The 16,016-nt window shown below is 39.9% G+C and overlaps 1 protein-coding gene and 1 pseudogene across 9 annotated transcripts in view; both read left to right on the top strand.

Annotated features, from left to right (window-relative positions):
* Window positions 1–4,368, top strand: part of RB1CC1 (RB1 inducible coiled-coil 1) — a 141,989-nt gene extending 137,621 nt beyond the window's left edge. For 3 of the 9 annotated variants that reach the window (XM_004386586.2, XM_023740959.1, XM_023740957.1), the window contains 2 exons: window positions 59–129; window positions 914–1,885. In XM_004386586.2, coding sequence (XP_004386643.1) covers window positions 59–129; window positions 914–991 — 149 coding nt within the window. In that variant the 3' untranslated portion in view covers window positions 992–1,885. Of the gene's footprint in view, window positions 1–58 lie in introns of all 9 variants that reach the window. The other 6 variants (XR_002825654.1, XM_023740961.1, XR_002825653.1 and 3 more) reach the window with 4 other exon arrangements.
* A 1,123-nt stretch (window positions 4,369–5,491) lies between these two features.
* On the top strand, window positions 5,492–7,883 carry LOC101354712 (small G protein signaling modulator 3 pseudogene; annotated as a pseudogene).
* Window positions 7,884–16,016: the final 8,133 nt, after the last annotated feature.

Here is a 16,016-nt window from a genome sequence, read left to right as displayed (position 1 = left end):
TTTATGCAAATAATAATAACCTTACTTTCAAAAAGAAATTAACAGTGTGATTCATCAGCTTCAGGTGCATCTAGAAGACCCTGGGTACTTGGAAAAGTAATGGAAAAGGAATACTGTCAAGCCAAGAAGGTAAAACAATTGACATTGTATATGATATGAATCTAGAAATTACAGAAAAGATAATCTTTTGCTTTATATAGAAATTGTTACTAGTGCTGTGCTTGGCCTTTCAGCTCACTTCAGTTTGAGCTTAAATTAAATGAGAGTGAATTTGAACCCACAGTTTTGTTAAGTGTTTGTATTATTTGTAGACATCAGAATAAATTAGCCACAATCCATCCCTATAAGGGAATGCTACTACAAATTTTCTGTTCTCTAACTAGTGTTTTCATATGCAAAAGAAGAGCACTACTTAACTGGTGACTAAAGGTGAATTTTTTTTTTTTTTTTTGTAGGAAGACTTGATGTTTTCTTATTTTTATACCCTACCCCCATTGAAGAATGAAATGTAAAAAATTCGATAACTAAAAATACACCTGATAGTAATGTCAGCAGTATCAGTGCTATAGAATTAGTGAGATCTACTATGCATTCTTCCTGCCTCACTGTAATTTTGGGCCTTAGTGCTGCAAAACACTGAGAAAACTTAAAACTGTATATTATTGAGGTTTGTTTGATACTTAATCACATAAGGCTCACTTTGTACTAAAATTCATGTATTTTAGCAATGATTATCAGCTTTTTTTTCCATCAGTAATAGTGACTCAAAATAATGCTAAGCTGGTGAGGCATGACTTTTGTGTAGTTTGAGAAAGACTCCTCTACTACCCCAGCTGTGAGTAGTACGACAGAAGGTTACTTGTGTAATTTGGTTTAGTCATTCAAGTGATTCCCTGTTTTCTTTCCTTTCTAGGCACAAAACCGATTTAAAGTTCCTTTGGGGACAAAGTTTTATAGAGTGAAAGCAGTGTCCTGGAATAAGAAAGTATAATTTATAGAAAAAATTAATAACATTCTGTGACATTTTTCTGATCTGTTCTAGAGTGCTCATTCATCACTCCAAAAACAGCAGGCCATCTTTTTATACTAAGTCAGCGTGACAATACTCTTCACTGGTGTACAGCATTGACTTTTTAACTGGCTTCATTTTAGAAACAATAAATTCATCGAAACCCTTGGCTGAATTAAAATGGTTTTGTTTTTGTTTTTTTACCCAGATAACTCTAAAAATGTGGACCAAACTAGTTCATTTTCTCAAAGAGCATACCCTGTGCATTGTGGCTTATAATTAGCCATATTAATTTCCTGTTAAATATACATTAGCTTAAACTTAGATGTTAAATGTTAGTTATTATTACCAGCATTTGTCCTTTTGTGAAATCAGTATCAGATACTTGCACTCTTTAACACATTCTTTATAAAGTGTGTAAATTCTTCAAAACTATTTAAAGAGGAGTATTATTGCATGCAGATAATCATACTTTTGAGTTTGCCTCTGTAGATTACTAAAGCAAATTGTTTCATTTATTTTTTTAAATGCCCTTTGATGTTTCAAGGAAAAAGGAACTCGGTAATTCAATTGACTGATTTTTAAGATCAGCCATAAGTTATCAGCAATCTCTAAAAGCACTTTCAGTGATTGGTCATCTGGGTTCTAAAGGGAAGAAGAGTCTGTGCCATTGACAGTTTCAAATGAAGCACTCAGACCTTCCCATCTTCATGACTCTGTTTAGAATAATCATATTGATGAAATCGTAATTCATGGTTGAGTTTCAGGAAAAAAGATATTCATTGTACATTAACAATATAGAGGTCATTTAAATAACAAAATATTGTATTGTAAAAGACATGTAGAATTTTAAAACAATAAAGATTTGAACCTGTATATGTGTGTGCCTTTTAAAGGATACATTTTTAATAAATTTGAGTGACTGCTGAGAAGTGTGAAAAAATTGTTCTGTATCATATCAAAGAGAAACATGTTTATTAGAAAAATGTTCTTTAACTATATACTATGTAACAGGGTAAAACAGTGTTAACTATAATAGAATTGTGTAAACTAGATCTGTAGAGAAGAAGCCATTGAGCAAGAGTATTTAAATGAGTTAGTTGAGTTGGGTAAGACTTATTTCAGGTTTTTTGCTAGAGAACAATAATAAAATGATTCTTTTTTCAGAAAATACTTAGTTTCTTCACAAAATAAGTTAAATATTTTTTTAAATATGTATATCTAGTAGTACAGAAAATGGAATAAACACCATAGTGTATAGAAAACTGAATTGGACAACATATTCATGAATAAACAGATGATTTCACATGTTTCTATTTAATCTTTCCATGATGACATCTTTATGCAAAGCATACAAAAGCAGTAAATTATATGCTTAGTGGTTGGGTCTAAATGAATCTACCAGATAAGCCATTTTGACATATGGCCTTAAAATGTAATATGTGGTCATTGTGCTGTAGAATTGTGATGTGCTGGCACATGGCATCAGTCCGTCATCTCATTAGTGTTGTTCATTGATGCTGGATTTTGTTGCTTATAGTTTAATATCCTGGTTTATAACACCCCATCACTTTTCATGTATACCTTTATAAAACAAGAAAGTGAAACAATTTTCGTAGTCAAAAAAGAAGAAAAATGAAACATGGAAATCTAAACTGATCATTTGAGCTCTTTGGGTGGTTAAAGGCAGTTGCATCCTGTGAGCTTTGAGTCTGGATGCGTGAGTTCCAGTTCCAGATGTAACTTTAACTTCGGGCGAGCTACATGAACTCTGACCCTCACTTTTCTCGTGTAAAATGGAATGATAATAGGACCTACCTCATAGGGTTATTTTGAAGATTAAAAGAGAATTATAAATTTAAAGGTCTTTGGGCAATATCAGAATGTTAAAAAGTTAACAAAAGTTAACTGTATTACAAAGGTTTTGCTGATTAATAATCAAAACCTTTAAAGCTACTGTTTAGACTCTAATAGAAATATGATTTTCTTTATTACTTGAATGAATATTTAAATTTCATTGTACTTCAAGTAAACTTTAAGCATACTTGAATTACATAGTTTTATTTATTTTGGCAAAAGTACCTGAACATACTAGGAACAGAATGAGGAAAAATAAACTTCTAATGATTTTTAAAAAGTCATCAAAGGGTAAAACATACACACGATTTAAAAAATAATAATGATGATTTTAACAGTATGCCCCAAAGCGTCTGCCTTATTCCACAATTCTGCTCCCTAGAGGCCATTGGTTTTATCTTTTTAGCCATTTTTATCTGTTGTACTAAATTATAGACTACACTGCTGCTACTTTATAAATCAACTTAGCATCATCATTTTACTCTCTTATAATAAAGTGAAGATTTTGTTCTTTCATAACCCTACTTCCCTGATATCCTCTTTCCGCTGTAGTATATTACTTTCTAGTTTGTTCATTAGGATTCACATTATCATGATTCTCTAAGTAGTCTGCTGAGCCAAGTCATGAACAATGATTGTTTCCTTTGTTGCATAGCCCATAGTTTTTCGTTGAAGTTTTTATGGCTTATGTCTTCTTGTGCTATTATCTTGTAATTAGCAGTAGACTTAATTCTTTTCAAATGCTTTTTCATTTATTACTCTGTCAAGAACCATTTTTCTCAGAGACCTTCATTTTGGAACCGTGAGTTCTGCTTCAGACAGATGTGGTTGCTCTCTAAGCATACTATTTCATAGCTGTCATCCTAGGACTTCCCTTAATATAGTTGTTAGAAAGCCATTGTTTCTTGGGTTCGCTCTTCTGGAGCTTATGACCAAGTAAACCTCCTAAGGAAGAATTGGAGGGAGATAAATTTCGTGAGTGATTACATGTCTGCAAATGTAATAGGCTCTCACTTGATTGACAGTTTAATTAGATACAGAATTTTACTGACATTCCATTGTCTTCTGTTAAGAAATCTTGTGCCATTCCATTTTGTGTTCTTTTATACACTCCCATTGGTCCCCAGAAAATTTTAGGAGCTTTTTTGTAGTCCTAGTATAATGAAATAATATGATACTGTGCAGTTCCCACCCCAACCCCAGTGAACTCTTAAAACCCATGGCACTAGAGAAAAATAGAAGAATGGAGGACTACCATGCTTAACATTGGGTAAGGGTTTGAGAGAGTTGAGAGAAAACAAAGGAAATTAAAATTTATGTTTTTCTCTGACCACTTGATCTTATGTTGATAGTCATGGTTTTAATTTCCAAGAGTGCTGATTATGTTTTCATGAATCCTGTGTATGCATTTCTCTAATTATATTTGGTCTCTAATTATATTTAGTTTCATGTTGGAATCCTTACTCCAATGTTTGGTGATTTTTTTCTTGTCCCTTTGTGCGTGTGTGTGTTTGTGTCTTTATATTTATACATATATGATTCCCATGGTGGTGCAAAGGGTTAAGCACTTGACTGCTAACCAAAAGGTTGGTGGTTCGATCCCACCCAGAGGCACCTCGGAAGACAGGCCTGGTGATCTGCTTCCAAAAGGTCACAGCCTTGAAAACCCTAAGGAGCAGTTCTACTCTGCACACATGGGTTCACAATGAGTTGGAATAGACTTGATAGCAACTAACATATATATATATATATATATAACAAAATATTTGCCATTTCAACATTTTTTACATATACAATTGGGTAATGTTAATTATGTTCGTATTGTGCAACCATGCTGCTATTTCCAAATTCTTCCATCACTCTTGATAGAAACTCATTGCCCCCTAACCAATAACTCCCCATTCCCCCTTCCTACACACCCCTGGTATTCACTAATTAACTTTTGGTCTCTACATTTGCCTATTCTAGATATTTCATATAAGTGTGATCCTACAGTATTTGTCCTGTTGTGACTGACATTTCACTCAGCATGTTTTCAGGGTTTACGCATGTTGTAGCAGTATCAGGACCCCATTTTTCTTTACGGCTGGTTATATCCCATTTTATGTATGTCTTCATTAGTCATTACCATTAACCCATTGCCGTAGAGTTGTTTCCGACTCATAGTAACTGTAGGACAGTAGAACTGCCCCATAGGGTTTCCAGGGTGCAGCTGGTGAATATGAACTGCCAACCTTTTGATTAGCAGCTGAGTTCTTAACCACTGCAGCACCAAGGCTCCTCATCAGTTATATAAAAAAAAAGTCTTTGCCGCCGAGTCGATTGCAACTCATAAGAACCCTGTAGGACAGAGTAGAACTGCCCCCATAGGGTTTCCAAGGAGCAGCTGGTGGATTCGAACTGTCTACCTTTTGATTAGCAGCTTAACCAGTGCACTACCAGGGCCCCCATTAGTCATCAGGGAAATGCAAATCAAAACTGTAATGAGATAAATCACTTCACCCCTACTAAGATGGCTATGATTGAGGGGGAAAAAAAACAGCTGTTGGTGATGATGTGGAGAAATTGGAACACTCATCCACTGATGGTGGGATTGTAAAATGGTGTGGCAGCTGTGGAAAACTGATGGTTCCTCAAAAAATTAAACATGGTCCAGCAGTTCCACTTGGGCATGTATCCAAAAGAATTGAAAGTAGGGATGGAAACAACTTCTATACCAATGTTCATGGCAGCACTGTTCACCAACAGCCAAAGGTAAAAACAACCTAAATGTCCATCAACAGATTACTTGTCCTTTCATTTTCAAAAGTAGGACGCTAAAAAGCTGGTTTCAAACTCTATTTTTAACCCCTTCTCATGCCCTGAATCCAGGAAATGGAGAAAAATTGATTCTAGAATTGTAATTTAAACCTTTAAGAGATCTAGGCCTTTTAAAGATAAGAAAACAGACCCAGAGGCATAAGTAGCTAAGCTGAGAGTCAAATCGATGGATCCTGAATTCTAGCATAGTGGTCTTCTAGTTAGGAGTAAACTAAATGTATGACCTAATTTTCTCCAGTGGTTAGAATAGTTTTTGTGAATGTTACTCTTTCTAGCCTTGGTGGGGCAATGGTACATGGGCCTCAGAGAAAGGATCTGAGTGATGTGTATTTGCTGGCTCTTAAGACTCCAGTATTTGCCTCAAGTGCTTTGAAGAAGTTATATCCTACTTCCTGCTTATTCAAAGTTGAGGGCCAGAGACTTTTTTCAACTTTGAAGAATTTCTGTACATTTTAGTTTAGCATAGTACAACTCCCTTGAAAACTTTGTGGGCTTCCTATTCCTATAAATCAGATTGGAATTTAACACATGCCCTTTAAAACCATAATTCAGAGAGAGGTCTCTGTAGTGCTAGAGTGCTGTTGGAAAACACGCAAGATTCTTATAAGCCCTTTAAGTCTAGCTAATAGGGTTTGCCAACGTGAGCAGCATCCGGGTGCCACGCCTGCGCAGGATCCTCCGGGCCCTGGCCTAGCTCTACCCCGAGATCGGCTACTGCCAGGGCACCGGCATGGTGGCCGCCTGTCTCCTGCTGTTCCTGGAGGAGGAGGATGCTTTGTGGATGATGTGCGCCATGGTTAAGGACCTGCTGCCCACCTCCTACTTCAGCACGACCCTGCTGGGCGTCCAGACAGACCAGCGCGTCCTGCGCCACCTCATCGTCCAGTACCTGCCTCGGCTGGACAAGCTGCTCCAGGAACACGACACTGAGCTGTCCTTGATCACGCTGCACTGGTTCCTCACGGCCTTCGCCAGTGTGGTGCCCCTCAGGCTGCTGCTGCGCATCTGGGACCTGTTCTTCTATGAGGGCTCCCTGGTGCTGTTCCAGACCACGCTAGGCATGCTGCGCCTCAAGGAGGAGGAGCTGATTGAGTCAGATAACTCGGCCTCCATCTTCAACACGCTGTCGGACATCCCGTCGCAGACCGCATACGTAGAGCTGCTGCTGGGTGTGGCCGTGCAGCTGGCTGGCTGCCTCACGGACGTGGCTGTGGAGACCCAGCGCTGCAAGCACGTGGCCTACCTCATTGCAGACCAGGGCCAGCTCCTGGGGACCAGCACTTAAATCCTTCTGAAGTTTTAGTGAAGGGCAGAACAAACACACTCTTTCTTGATTTGACCAGGAGCCGGAAACAATTTCTTTGAGAGCCGTTATCTTGCGGGAGAGACTGGACCCAACGCAGCAGGTCCTGGGTCTCCCTTATTTCTGGTAAATTCAACTTGCAAACTGAACAGTTTCTCTAGATCACCTCTGTCTTGCCATGCTTCAGCGAATTGACGCTTTGAACATTTCCTTGAAATCTTAACCAGATTGACAAGTTTGGTAATTTTGCTAGTTGTTTAGCTACTCTCTTTAGCTACTATTAGCCACGATCTTCCCATCTTCAGTAACATTTTCTTCCCTTTTCCGATCTCTACTGATAGTTTGTTCACAATTCTAGCCTTGGTGGGGCAAGGCTACATGTTCTGAGTTTTGTACACCAATTTCTGTATCAGGTATATATATTGCTGTGTAACTGATCATCCCAAAACTTGGCTTAAAATAACCATTTATTTGCTCATGACTGCAGTTTGGGCTGGGCTCAAGTGTGGTTCTTCTGCTAATCTCCCTTGCAGTCGCTCATATGGCTGCAGTCATTTGTCGGCTTCACTGGGACTGAATGATCCAAAATGCCCTCCTTGCACGTCTGTGGTTAGGGAAGACTGCAAACGGGGATGCCTTATTTCTTCATGTTGCCTCCAAAAGATCCTGAGTTTCTTACACAGTAGCAGGAGCTTTCCAAATAGTGAAAACAGAAGTTTGAGGCTTGGAAATCACATGACGTCTCTTCTACCACTCATGGGTGTGAGGAGCTGCAAAAAACAAAAGGCAAAAAAAATTGTTGAGAATACACAGCTGAACATACACCAATTCAACACTTTCTACATGTACAATTCAGTAACATGTTCTTCGAGTAGAGCAACCATTCTCACCCTCCATTTCTGAGTTGTGTCTTCCCCATTAACATAAACTCACTGTCCCCTAAGGTTCCTATCTAATATTTTGAGTTGCTGTTGTCAGTTTGATCCCACATAGATAGATCTTAAAGAGTGCATAATGCTCAAGGCAGATATTCTTTAATAGTTAAGCTGAACTGTTATTTGATTTTAAGAAGACATCAGGAAATACTTTTGGTTTAAGGTTTAAAGATCTTCTCATGGCAGTAGTTTCACAAGTTTGTCCAGCCTCCATGGCTCCAGAAAGTCTGGATTCTATGAGAATTTGAAATTCTATTTTTCAATTTGCCCCTTTTGGTGAGGATTCTTCTATAGAATCTTTGATCAAAGTGTTCAAAAACTGGCCTTTTTAAACCACCACACTTCATTTTGAAGTTAGACATAAAACAGCTATAACCCTTTAAGATGTAGATACAGATTAATAGATATCCTTGGAGGTTATAAAAAACCATAGCACTTAATGATGCCTAAAGTCACCAATCTGGGTATTTAAAATCTGATGGTCCTCAGTTTATTTTATTATATTTAGTAGTGATAACTGATAAGTAAAAATTGTTAACATCCACTAATTGATTGTCTTATGTTAGTCATACTCTTAGTACATAAATAGGCTGTCTTCGACCAATTAAAAAAATACTTTGTATAATTATAATTTGATGGGTAAAATGGAAATTCTTCAAACAATTCTTAACATAGTGGTAATGAGACTGAACAGTCCAGCTGTAAGCTATGTGGTTTACATACTTCTTAGGTGTCTCAGACTTGGAGACCGTTTAGATTGAGCTCCACCTGTTTGTTTCATTTCCACCTTAAAATAAATAAGGCTTAGAAGCAATATAGTTCCAATGTTAGTAGAAACATGTAATAGCCCCAGGATAACAAAATGCAAGATAAGTCCTTGATGTACTCTTGTAACCCAAGCAATAATAATACGCAAGAATACATCATGTAAGGGATACCTCCTTATCTGGTATCTATGCCCACTGAAACACTGTTCTCTTAAACAATTTTAACAGATGTCACCCTTTTCCTACAGAGCAGGGTGCTAAGCCTGCTAGAGGCAGGAGTCCCCACAACTACAGAATTTATCACTAAAATTAAATGTTGGTAGTTTAGGAATTTCCAACACTCAGTGGCTTTCGAGAGCTATTTTTAGAAACATGTTGCTTCAGAATAACCTTTCCAGTTTTGTGGAACTTAATAGCAAAGATGCTTCTGACAATCTAATCCTAATTCCAAGTCAATGGTGTAACATCCTTGTCTTAGACTGATTTAGAAATAACAGCAATTAATTTCTCTAATAGAGTGGTAATGTCTCTCATTGAATAGTTAATATAAGTGTTGCTTGTAATCTCTTTGGAATTCTGTTGAAAGCAAGTATCAGTGGATGTCTACATAACCAGCCTAGGCTTCCAACATGAATTGTTTAGTTTCTTAGAGAATGAATTCTTAAATCTGACAAAAGTGTGAAGTCTAATCTCACAAGTATTTGCCTGGATTCTCTCAGCAGCAATTTCAGTCATAATCATATCTTGCAAGCTGATCACTACATCCAACCTGTTGAGAAGTATGACTTCTGGAGCTGTCATGTATGTGTAGGCATCACCTTTAGAACAGGCTATACATTGTACTTTTTCCCTTCTGTTTTAGTGCCACCCTACACTTGATTAGATCCTTTTTAAAAGTAACACATTTTCATGCATATCCCTCAAAGTTAGCCACTGAAGAGCATAAGGGACCATGAGTGAGTGGCTTACTCTTTACATCTTTACAGTGGTCATTTCATACTCTGAAAATCTTGTTATTGAAGGGCTCTTCTTAGTAACCAATCAGCACTAAAAGCAATCATGCATAATTTAAAATGTTATTAAGTGCCTTACAAATAGTATTCTATTAAGTAACTAGGCAAGCACATTTAAAAATGCTACTGTCTACAAGAATTCTCTCATCACTCTGATCCTGATACTCCCATGTAGACTGAGAATACCAAGCAGACAGTGATCACTTGCTAACTATGGGTACCTAATATTTCCTGATGGACCTCCACATTGACCAATGAGGAATACAAGCAATCATGTACTCCTTCAGACATCCCAGAGGCATTTCAAACAATAAAGGTTTAGTTTCATTGAACAACCATTTAGTTATGGCCGGAGAGCAGAATCATACTGTGGTACAATGAGTTTCTCTTATGTGGGCTTTCTAGTCCTGGATTTGAAATTTTCCTAAAATGGTTGGTTGGGCTGCAATCTGCCAAGTGATTGACTGGGCTGCAATCTACCTAAGCAGCTTGCATTCCATCTAAGAGGACTGGTAGGTTTGTGACCGACGTAAAGGATTGGTCAGTTTGTGATCTTGCCAGGAAATCCATGCCTTTAAAATTAACAAGGAGTTTTCCTAAACAAGCAGCCAATCTCACACAGGTTTTTGGGGACCTCCTGATGCATGATCCTGCAGAGGATTGTGTCCTTTGGACTTGGGGTCCATGCTCTGAGAAAGTCCTAGACCAGGGTAAAAGCTGTAATACCAGTAAAATACACTGATATAACACTGAAGACTGAGAGAAATGGTGGAGCAGACAGTGGCAGTGGCCAAGTTCAGTCCATGGAGCAGACAGAGGCAGTGTGAGTGGTGAGAGCCATGAGACTGGCAGCCTGTGGCTGCGACAGCAGTAGCAGTACCACACTCTCAAGGCTGGGTTCTCTAGAGAAGCAAAACCAGTGAAGCATATATATATATGTGTGTGTGTGTGTATATATATATAGCTGCAGGGACTGATGAACCCAAGATCAGTAGGTCAGACAGCAAGCTGTAGGCTCACAGGCTGCGAAGGCTGGCAAATCCAAGATATGTAGGTAAGAAAGCAGGCCACTGACTCAAGTCCCAAGAACCAGTGATGATGATGAGCCGAATGAAGGATCCAGAGCAGAGCAAAAGCCAGTGAGTTTTGCCAGAAAATCAGTATGTATCAGATGCAGGCCACACCTCCAAGAAAAATCCCTTTCAACTGATTCACTGCTCATAGTAGATCTCATCAAGGAAGTAATTACATCATTGCATAACTGCCAGACTACATCATAACTGCCAAACCACTGAGAATCATGGCCCTGCCAAGTTGACATACAACCTTAACCATCATAGTCCACCTCTTGTCAACTTAGCACGTGTACACACCTCTTTAAACTGTTCATAATCTCTACATAAAGACAATTATAAAGTCATACTTGTGCCTAACATGATACAACTAACACGCATACAACCGAAAACACACTAGTTCCCTTTATATCTTACATTTTGTAAGTGAAAAAAACAAAAATAATTGATGCACACGTATAAAGAAGAAATATGCATAACAATTACAGTCCTTGTTTCTGCAACTGGTCACATGGTCATAAATGGTATTTAGAACTACCGTCTTCTACTACCCATTCCATGTTCCCTTTGCATTTACAAGCACCTCATCTGGTCATGGTTCCTTGCCTGGTGGGGTGACCCAAACCTTCATACCTGAAGTATCGGGGCCATTAGTAGTAATGTCAGAATTGGGTTGCTGTAGTTTTCCATTGACTTTAATCACAGGGCATGGTAGTACTAAGAGATGCCCTAAGGGATCTCCTGCATTCCAGACATACTCTTCTTTTCCTCCATTATGTCATATCAGTCTGATTTCCTCTTGGTAATCAGGATCAATCACACCAGCCAATATGATAATTCCCTTCTTCACCTGTTGATCCAGAGGCATAAGGAGCCCAAAGTGGCCAGGTGGCATTCTTAACTTCCAGTTCAATGGAATTAGTGATGTGTCTTCAGATGGGAGCATTCCTGCCTTTGGAACAAAGATCTCTAGACCTGCAGAGAATATGGTCGTGGGGACGGAAAGCAAAAATTTTGCAAGTGGGTGACTAGGGTGCCATTCCCATTTCCACCCCCTGATTCCTGGACCCATGAATCCTGGCTACGGGAGAAGGAGCACCATATATTGGCTGCTGTTTTAGAGCATATACAGCCTTCTGGAGAACACTACTCCAACCCTACAAGGTATTGCCACCTAGCTGGCACTGTAATTGTGTCTTTAGAAGGCCATTCCATTGTTCTATCAAGCCAGCTGCTTCAGGATGATGGGGAACATGGTAAGACCAGTGAATTCCATGAGTATAGTTGCATTGCTTCACTTCATTTGCTGTGAAGTGAGTCACTTGATCCAAGGCAAAGCTGTGTGGGATACCATGATGGTGGATAAGGCATTCTGTAAGTCCCTGGATGGTAGTTTTGGCAGAAGCATGGCATGCAGGGAAGGCAAATCCATATCCAGAGTAAATGTCTATTCTAGTTTTTTTTTTTTTAAAAAGTGCCCTTTCTATGATAGAAGTGGTCCAATGTAAATCAACTTGCCACTAGGTTGCTGGCTGATCTCCTCGAATAGTGGTGCCATATCAGGGTCTCAGCATTGGTCCTGATGCTGGCATTCAGCAGTAGCTGTAGCCAAGTCGGCCATAGTGAGTGTAAGGCCATGTTGCTGAGCCCGTGCATAAACTCCATTTCTGCCACCATGGCCACTTTGTTTATGAGCTCATTGGGCAGTCACAGGAGTGGCTGGGGAAGGAGGATGACTGGTTTCCACAGAACACATCATCCTATCCACTTGATTATTAAAATCCACCTCTGCCAAGGTCACCCCTTGGTGATCATGAGGCACAAATATCTTCACTTCTTTGGCCCATTCAGAGAGGTCTATCCACATACCTCTTCCCCATACCTCCTTGTATCCAATTTTCCAGTCATGTTCTTTCCAAATCCCTTAAATTCCAGCCAAACCATTGACCACTGCCCATGATACTATTATATACTATTACAGTATACGAATACTATATGTTAGTATACTATTGCACATCTGGTCATTTTTCCTTCCAAGCAAAGTGAACAACCAGGTGCACTGTTCAAAGTTCTGGACTTTGGGAGGATTTCCCTTTACCACTGTCCTTCAGGGTGGTCCCAGAAGGGGGTTGTAGTACTGCTGCTGTCCACTTTTGAGTGCTGCCTGTATATCGTGAAGAATCATCTGTAAGCAAGGCACAAGTTTTCTCTCCCTCAGTCAATTGATCATAAGGAACTCCCCATGAGGCCATAGGTGCAGACTGGGAAATGGAAGGTAATGTGACAGGAGTGGAGACCATGGGTATTTGAGTCAATTCCTCATTCAACTTACTTTTGCCTTCAGGTCCTGCTCAGGCTCGATCTGGTATATACTACTTCCATTTAATGATGGAGTGCTGCTGTGCCTGTCCAACTTTATGGCTTTGTGGGTCAGACAACACCCAGTTCACGATGGGCAACTCAGGCCACATGGTGACTTGGTGGCCCATGGTTAAGTGTTCAGTCTCTTCAAGGCCCAGTTATAAGCCAAAAGCTGTTTCTCAAAAGGAGAGTAGTTATCTGCAGAGGGTGGCAGGGCTTTGCTCCAAAATCCTAAAGGTCTGCACTGTGATTCACCAGTAGGGGCCTGCCAAAGACGCCAAACAGCATCTCCATCTGCCACTGACACTTCAAGCACCATTGGATCAGCCAGATCATGTGGCCCAAGTGGCAGAGCAGCTTGCACAGCAGCCTGAACCTGCTGCAGAGCCTGCTTTTGTTCTGGGCTCCACTCAAAACTAGCAGATTTTGATCACTTGATAAATAGGCTGGAATAGTGCACCCAAATGAAGGATATGTTGCCTCCAAAATACATAGAGGCCCACTAGGCATTATGCCTCCTTTTTAGTTGTAGGAGCAGCCAGATGCAATAACTTATCCTTCACTTTAGAAGGAATATCTCGACATTCCCCACATCACTGGGCACCTAGAAATTTCACTTAGATGGAAGGCACCTGAATTTTTGTGGGGTTAATTTCCTACCCTTTATCACACATATACTTTACCAATAAGCCCAGAGTCATTGACACTTCTTCCTTACTAGGTCCAATCAGCATAATGTCATCAATGTAATGGACCAGTGTGATGTCTTGTGGAAGGGAAAGGTGATCAAGGTTCCTGTGGACTAAATTATGACATAGGGCTGGAGAGTTGATATAGCCCTGAGATAGGACTTAAAGTGTATTTCTGGCCTTGCCAGCTGAAAAGAAACTGCCTCTGGTGGTCCTTCAAAACAGATATGGAGTAAAAGGCATTAGCCAGATCAGCAGCTGTATATCAGGTACCAGGAGATGTATTAATTTGCTTAAGCAATGAAACAATATCCAGAACAGCATCTGCAATTGGAGTCACCACCTCTTTAAAGTTCTCGATAATCCACTGTCATTCTCCAAGACCCATTTGTTTTTTGCATAGACCAAATAGACAAGTTAAATGGGGATGTGGTGGAAATCACCACCTCTGCCTTCTTCAACTCCTTAATGGTGGCAGTAATCTCTGTAATCCCTCCAGGAATGCTGTATTGCTTTTGGTTTACTATTTACCTAGGTAGGGGCAGTTTTAATGGTTTCCACTTGGTTTTTCTTATGATAAAAGCCCTTACTCCTCTTCTCAGGGATCCAATGTGGGGGTTGCTGAGTATATCTATTTCATTATGCATTCTGGAACTGAGGAAATCACTACAGAATGGGTTTGGGGACCCACTGGACATACTGTAGGATGAAACTGAGCTAAGGCTCCATTAATAAACTGACCTCCATATGCCCCCAAACTGATTGGTGGGCCACAGTGACGCTTTGGGTCTCCTGGAATTAGTGTCAGTTCAGAGACAGTATCCAGTAATCCCCAAAAAGTTTGATTGTTTCTTTTCCCTAATGAACAGTCACTCTAGTAAAAGACTGTAGATCCTTTTGGGGATGCTGGGAGATATATTAACAGCATAAATTTTTGTCAGTGTAGTGGGCTCCTTCCTCAAGGAGACCTAGCCTCCTCTTTATTCAAGGGTTATGGGTCTGTAAACTGGTTCAAGTCTTGGAATTGATTGAGGGGCCATGACTGTCTATTCCAGCGATTCAAATTAGACTGCTATTCACTTGACCTAGAATTCTTCTGCTTGTACAGATCAAGTAAATATTTAGTAGATTTGCTATTTATTTCACTCCTAGGGACACCATGACTAAGTAGCCAACTCCATAAGTCCATACAAGTCAGATTATTCTGATTACTGCTTTGACTCTGCTGTCCGTTACAGTAACCATGCCCACCTTGTCTTTGTCCATTGAGTGCTGCCACTTGGCCCCTTCCACCACGGGGTCTGATCACACCCATTGTAGCTAGGTGTCTTAATTCTATTAGGGCTGCTCCCGCTGTCAATTCTGACTTACATAAAATAGCAATCACAGCAGTCTTCAAGGATGCTGAGACTCCCTTCACAAATTTGTTCCTCACTGTTGTGGTAAAAGGTGTGTCCTCTGGGCACTCCATGTGTGGGTCTGTGGATCTAGCCTGATACATCCACTCTAACGTGTCAATTTCCCTGAGGATTTGGATATCTTCTTCTTCACTATATCAAGGCAGGTCTGCTACTTCAACTTGATTTAGCATAGACCACCACTTAATCCATGCTTCAGCAACCCAACCAAATAAGCTATTAGATACTTTCCTAACCTCTTGAACTGAAACATTGAATGAAGAATCTGTGCTTAGTGGGCTCATATCCATAAATTCAGACTGATCCAACTTTATGTTCCTTGCACCATTATCCCACACCCTTGACAGCCATTCCCACACCTATTCCCCATGTTTCTGTATGTACATATTCAAAAAGTCAAGCAGTTCTTTTGGAGTGTAGTGTACTTCCTCCTCCACACACTTTGTACTTTGCCTTTTGTGGCTTTCTGGAACTTAAGTCTAGTTATAGGTCTAGAAACAAAAATAGGTGGTGGGGATGTGTTTAGAGAACATTCAGCACTGTCTAGTAAGGCATCTGCCTTAGGAGTTGCTCTGAACAATGACTCAAATGCCACCCCAGGTGATATCTCAGGCAAAAACTCTTCAAACACAGCTGGGTTAATCTTTTCAGTTGGGGTGGCAGGGCTAACGGTTTTGTTGGCAGGAGCAATTCAATTGAATTTAGGGGCTCAGTGTCCCTGCCTTCCTGATTATCTGCCCATATGTCCCCATTCCAAGTTTCAGGATCAGA

This window comes from Trichechus manatus, unplaced genomic scaffold, assembly GCF_000243295.1.
Source record: "Trichechus manatus latirostris isolate Lorelei unplaced genomic scaffold, TriManLat1.0 scaffold00169, whole genome shotgun sequence".
Classification (NCBI taxonomy): Eukaryota; Metazoa; Chordata; class Mammalia; order Sirenia; family Trichechidae; genus Trichechus; species Trichechus manatus.
Note: the sequence above shows the minus strand (reverse complement) of the source record. Positions and strands in the feature narration are given on the sequence as shown.